The sequence below is a fragment of the Podarcis cretensis genome (genome assembly GCF_951804945.1).
Source record: "Podarcis cretensis genome assembly, chromosome: 6".
NCBI classification, from domain to species: domain Eukaryota; kingdom Metazoa; phylum Chordata; class Lepidosauria; order Squamata; family Lacertidae; genus Podarcis; species Podarcis cretensis.
The window spans coordinates 3,269,749-3,276,249 of record NC_137175.1 but is presented as its reverse complement, the minus strand read 5'-3'; the positions used below and the strand labels follow the sequence as shown (position 1 = coordinate 3,276,249).

The 6,501-nt window shown below is 48.7% G+C and overlaps 1 protein-coding gene across 2 annotated transcripts in view; it reads left to right on the top strand.

The window, feature by feature from the left end:
* The first annotated feature begins 575 nt into the window (after nucleotides 1–575).
* The window catches only part of CCM2L (CCM2 like scaffold protein), a 29,180-nt gene continuing 23,254 nt past the window's right edge, over nucleotides 576–6,501 (top strand). Inside the window, exon 1 of one of the 2 annotated variants that reach the window (XM_079979341.1) lies at nucleotides 576–874. In XM_079979341.1, coding sequence (XP_079835467.1) covers nucleotides 845–874 — 30 coding nt within the window. In that variant the 5' untranslated portion in view covers nucleotides 576–844. The remainder of the gene's footprint in view (nucleotides 875–6,501) is intronic. The other variant, XM_079979340.1, reaches the window with a different exon arrangement.

The following is a 6,501-nucleotide window of genomic DNA, read 5'->3' as shown; positions in this document are numbered from 1 at the left end:
AATCATAACAAGGGAAATAAGGGGAGATAGGCGTAGCTTAGTGCGGCATTCGCCAACCTGGTGCCCTCCGGCCTACAGCTTCCAGGTCATGTGGCCAGCATGACTAAGCCGCTTCTGGCAAACCAGAGCAGCGCACAGAAATGCCGTTTTCCTTCCCGCTGGAGCAGTACCTATTTATCTACTTGAACTTTGACGTTCTTTCAGACTGCTAGTTTGGCAGGAGCAGGGACCGAGCAACGGAAGCTCACCCTGTCGCGGGGATTTGAACCGCCAACCTTCTGATCAGCAAGTCCTAGGCTCAGTGGTTTAACCCACAGTGCCACCCGCGTCCCTCTTTAGCACTAAATCAGAGCAAATGTCAATCTGGATAAAACATAGTTGGCATTTGCTGTGTTTCAGCAGTAAGCAGTGGGTTTACCCTGGGGGAAAGTGCCAGGGCTAGAGGAATTGTGGATGAACCCAGAAACTTGATCCTGCCTTGTTAGTCCGCCCGCCCCCCACCCCCCACCATGAGGTTTTTGAACAGAGGTTGGGTGGCAACCCAGCAGGGATTCTTTAGCTGTGGTTCCTGCCTTGCTGAGGGTTGGTATGGATGACCTTTGGGGGTCCCTCTCAATTCTACACTTCGATCCTTCTCTGACATCCAAGAGCCCCTCCAAGCCCCTTGCAGTTCCACAGCAGCTCCCATCTGCTTATCAATCCCACGGAGGGGGCAGGAACTTGGCGACTTGACATCAGGGCCGGTCGCTTGGTGGAGTTTCCGACACAGGATGGAGGAAACAAAGGATGGCTGGCGTAAAGGAAAAGCCGCCTTCCTGGGGCAAGAGCAGAGCGAGGACGAGGCATGGAGCACGAAGCAAAGAAAGGCAAGAAGGTGAGTGCAGGGGGGGGGACGCCGTATGGGGGTGCTTTTCTGTGAGTGGGTTTGGGTGCCTTATGGGGTGAAGGGACGACACACATCAGTTTCCACCTCTCCAACCTGACCTGATGAGGAAGGCTGAGTTGTGTTTCTGGGTGCAAAACAGATCCTTGGATCTCTTAAGGGAGCCTGCAGCAGCCAAGTGTATAGGTCAGGTTATGGGTAGGCAGTTAAGGCCCGGGGGGCCGGATTCAGCCCAATTGCCTTCTCAATCCGGCCCGCGGACAGTCCGGGAATCAGCATGTTTTTACATGAGTAGAATGTGTCCTTTTATTTCAAATGCATCTCTGGGTTATTTGTGGGGCATAGGAATTTGTGCATTCCCCCCCCCCCCCGCAAAAAAAAATACAGTCTAGCCCCCCACAAGGTCTGAGGAACAGTGGACCAGCCCCCTGCTGAAAAAGTTTGCTGCCCCCCCAGTCCAGGTGTTTCAGATTAAAACTCCCATGTGTTGTAGTCCAAAACATCCGTCAGGCACCAGGCTGGCATGGGCTGTGTAAGGTGTTCGGGGAACCCCAACTGCCCTATGCAAACGCCACACAGCCTTTTTTCTAAGCCACAAAAAGGATTCGGCCCTTAGAAAGGGGGAGGAGCCAGCAAACAATGGTGCCTCCACTGTCAGCATGCCGTGAAACGAGACAGCCGTGCACCGCAGAATCTATTTTGGAACTGCCGTTTCCATCACTGTTTTCTGCCCATCCCCAGCCCCATGTTTCTATCCGGCGACTCCCAGAGCTTTGATTGAGCTGGCCCCAGAATTCCATCCTACAAGTTGAGTGCCAGGGTTTGCAAAAATAAGTGCAATGCATGCAGTGTTTCCCAACCTTGGGCCTCCAGATGTTTTTGGCCTACAACTCCCATCATCCCTAGCTAGCAAGACCAGTGGTCAGGGATGATGGGAATTGTAGTTCAAAAACAGCTGGAGGCCCAAGGTTGGGAAACACGGCATCAGAGCAAACAGAGTAATTACCTGTGACTTTAATCAGGGGTGTAGGAGGGGGGGACGGAGGGGGTGGGGCAGCCTGGGTGCCACTCCAGGGGGTGACAAGATGGCCTCTGCCTTGCCCCAGCTGTAGAGCGGCCAAGGGTGCGCACACTCCGTATGGGCGCCACTCACACGGCGTCCGTACGGGCTGCCGCTCTCGCACGCCGTCCATATGGGCGTCCGTACAGGCTACCGTGCATGCGCACTCCATACGGGATGCTGCACATGCGCAGTCCGTACGGGATGATGCTCGTGGTTGCCGTGTAAGCGGCAGCCCGTACAGAAGCTGCGTGTGAGTGGCATCCCATACGGAGTGTGCATGTGCGGCATTCCATACGGACTGCGCATATGCAGTATTCATAGAATCATAGAATCACAGAATCATAGAGTTGGAAGAGACCACAAGGGCCATGGAGTCCAACCCCCTGCCAAGCAGGAAACACCATCAGAGCACTCCTGACATATGGTTGTCAAGCCTCTGCTTAAAGACCTCCAAAGAAGGAGACTCCACCACACTCCTTGGCAGCAAATTCCACTGTCAAACAGCTCTTACTGTCAGGAAGTTCTTCCTAATGTTTAGGTGGAATCTTCTTTCTTGTAGTTTGGAGCCATTGCTCCGTGTCCGCTTCTCTGGAGCAGCAGAAAACAACCTTTCTCCCTCCTCTATGTGACATCCTTTTATATATTTGAACATGGCTATCATATCACCCCTTAACCTCCTCTTCTCCAGGCTAAACATGCCCAGCTCCCTTAGCCGTTCCTCATAAGGCATCGTTTCCAGGCCTTTGACCATTTTGGTTGCCCTCCTCTGGACCCGTTCCAGTTTGTCAGTGTCCTTCTTGAACTGTGGTGCCCAGAACTGGACACAGTACTCCAGGTGAGGTCTGACCAGAGCAGAATACAGTGGCACTATTACTTCCCTTGATCTAGATGCTATACTCCTATTGATGCAGCCCAGAATTGCATTGGCTTTTTTAGCTGCCGCGTCACACTGTTGGCTCATGTCAAGTTTGTGGTCAACCAAGACTCCTAGATCCTTTTCACATGTATTCCACATGGAGTGCACACGCATGGGATGCTGCACATGCGCAGTCTGTATGGGATGCCGCACATGCAGGCCCAGGCAGAGGGGGGGCCATATGGGCCACTTGGCCTGGGCCTCCCATTCCAAAAGGGGCCTCGGTCAGCATATTCACAATCGCAGGGGATGCACTGGGGCAAACGCGGAGGCGCAAAGGTGGTGGTGGTGGCGGTGTAGCACCCTGCTTGTGGTTAACGCTTAGCTGGAATGAAATATTCAACGCAGCAATAGAGAAATTAAAATAATAATTTATTTGTCAGACAAATAAATATGAGGCACAGTGGTATATGGTTACCAAGCTCTGGCCTGGCCTCTTGCCATTCTGGCCAGCACTTATATTTCCTTAATCCAGCCCCCTTGCTCCTCCTGTGGCTGCCTCTGTCCAATCAGCCTGGTTAAAATTCCTATTGGCTGTTTGCTAGAACCAATCACAAAAGATACACCCATTTCCTTCTTGCCCTTTTATGGAAATCAAAAAGCTATATATTCTTCTATCTATAAATGACAAATAAGTAGTAATATATCTTACATGTGTCTCAACAAGGAATCTTAATTACCAGCTCACCTCTTGCCCTCCTTGCCCTATTGCCTTCCAAAACAGATGATTAATCTTGAATTTTTATCTTAAACATATGTCAAGGATTTTGAGTTCACATCAACATTGAGAGATCTCCTTCATCTGAAGGTTTCTAAACAAAAGGCCTGACAACCATATATCAGGAGTGCTCGATGGCGTCTCCTGTCTAGCAAGGGGGGCTGGTGGCTGATGGCCCCTGTGATCTCTTCCAACTATATGAAATAAGAATCTAGCATTTCTTAAATCCTTTGCATAATTATATTTAAACTAATATATTTAATACATAAATAACCTTTTAAAAGGAAAAGAAATCTTAAAAGGATCTTAGTTTAAGAAAGAAACAGCTTTAGAAAAGACTTCCCAAAAATGTTCTGTTTCTGCCAGCCAGACCAGTTGCTTTTTCACTGCTCTTGACCTTTTTAACCTTAGGAAGAAGATATGGCTCATTTTACTATTTATCCACCCTTAATTTGTAGGGTCAGTGTAACCTTGGCTGTCAGCCTGTAATTCCCTTTTTACGACTTTGAGAATTGTTTTCTGCTATAAATCAGGGGGCCCCTTGTCTAGGAGAAAAACATTGCCAAGGTTCTTCTAGGCAGCTGCTCTTCTGCCTGGCATGAAACATTTGAAGATCTTTAAGCTCATTTTTAAAATACAAGCCCTGATTAAACATATAAGCTTTGATAAAAATTCAGGCTTATGATTAGATGCCTCAGCGGGTGGATTCCCTGGGGCCATGGCTGGCAGCGCAAGGGAAAAGCTTCCCTGGCATATAAGACTTCAGTTATCCCCAGGGTAAAAAAGGGGGGTACATTATCTACCTGGCCCGGGCCTCTACCTGGCTCTGCAAGGCCCTGCGCACATGCGCACTCCGTACAACACGCTCCCGCCCCAGGTGCCAGAGAGGGTTTGTTATGTACTGAGTTGAATAGGATCCAAACTGCAGCAGTCTGATTGGTCCTAGAACAATAGGATTCAGAATGCAGCAGTCTGATTGGTCCTAGAACAATAGGATTCAGAATGCAGCAGTCTGATTGGTCCTAGAACAATGCAGCAGTATGATTGGCTGGCAGGAACCACCCAATCATGCTCCAGATATAAGTGAATCCACAACCTGATTGGCTTACAGTAGAATTCCAGAATTAGCCAATCATGTGCAGCCCATTGTGTAAATAATGTATATAAAGCAGATACTTTGAGGGGACTTTCATTCATTCCTCCTCACCACTATGAGCTGAATAAAGAGCATGAAATCACTTTGCGACTCTGAGTATATTTCAGGGTTCCTCCGCCACTGACTTTAATCAATCTTGGGTTAGGTGGCCGGTCTTTGCTGCTGGTGTTGGTGCCCAGCACGTTCACATTTTAGAAACAAACTGTTACACATCAGAATGTAGGACGCTGCCTTGGACTGAATCAGATCATTGGGCCATCTCTCCCAGTACTGCTCACACGGGCTGGCAGCAGGTTTTCAGGGCTGCAGACAGCCTGTATTCCCAGCCCGGCCTTGGGAAGTAATAGTCCTACTCTATTTTTCCTTGGTCAGACCACACCTGGAGTCCTGTATCCAGTTGTGGGCACCACAATTTAAGAGGGATATTGACAAGCTGGAACATGTGCAGAGGATGATCCAGGGTCTGGAAACCAAGCCTGATGAGGAATGGTTGAGGGAGTTGTGTATGTTTAGCCTGGGAAAGAGGAGACTGAGAGGAGACAGGATAACCATCTTTAAGTATCTGAAGGGCTGTCACACAAAAGATGGAGCAAAGTAGCTTTCTCCAGGTCCAGAGGTGGGCACCCGAACCAATGGCTTCAAGTTACAAGAAAGGAGATTCCGACCAAACCTGAGGAAGACCTTTCTGATGGAAAGAACTGTTCAGCAGTGGAACAGACTTTCTTGCACTCGCCTTAAAAACTGGAGGTTTTTAAACAGAGGTGGCGGGGGGGGGGAATCTGTGAAGGAGTTGAAAGGAGAGAGAGAGAGAGAGAGAGAGAGAGATGGGGGTTATGTTCTTACGTTTTATTGCATAGTGTTTGTGCAGGTAATTCTATGAACCAGGATTCAGCCACAGACTGCTTCAGAATCACCTGAAAGCTGTTCACACCTCTTGCTTACCTGGCATTGACAGTCTCACTTTGTCACTCACCACAACTGAGATGCCGTCAAGGTAGAGGAGCGCTGGAAGGGGTGGGCAGATGTCCTATCTGCACATGATCAGAGGAACTCCCCAAATAATAATAATTAATACATTTTTATTTATACCCCGCCCTTTCCGGTTCAGAAAACCAGGCTCAGGGTGGCTAACAACAAATTTCGCCGTTTAGTCGTGTCCGACTCTTCATGACCCCCTGGACCAGAGCACGCCAGGCACTCCTGTCTTCCACTGCCTCCCGCACTTTGGTCAAACTCATGCTGGTAGCTTCGAGAACACTGTCCCACCATCTCATCCTCTGTACTCCCCTTCTCCTTGTGCCCTCCATCTTTCCCAACATCAGGGTCTTTTCCAGGGAGTCTTCTCTTCTCATGAGGTGGCCAAAGTCTTGGAGCCTCAGCTTCACAATCTGTCCTTCCCGTGAGCACTCAGGGCTGATTTCCTTCAGAATGGATCGGTTTGATCTTCTTGCAGTCCATGGGACTCTCAAGAGTCTCCTCCAGCACCAGAATTCAAAAGCATCCATTCTTCGGCGATCAGCCTTCTTTATGGTCCAGCTCTCACTTCCATACATCACTGCTGGGAAAACCATAGCTTTAATTATATGGACCTTTGTCGGCAAGGTGATGTCTCTGCTTTTTAAGATGCTGTCTAGGTTTGTCATTGCTTTTCTAAAACAATTGATGCAACAACAAAAAAAAGCATAAAATACAGTATAAAACATGAATAACAATAAATTCAGAATTCAAAAGTCAATTTAGGGGGGAAATCCATCCAATAAACATT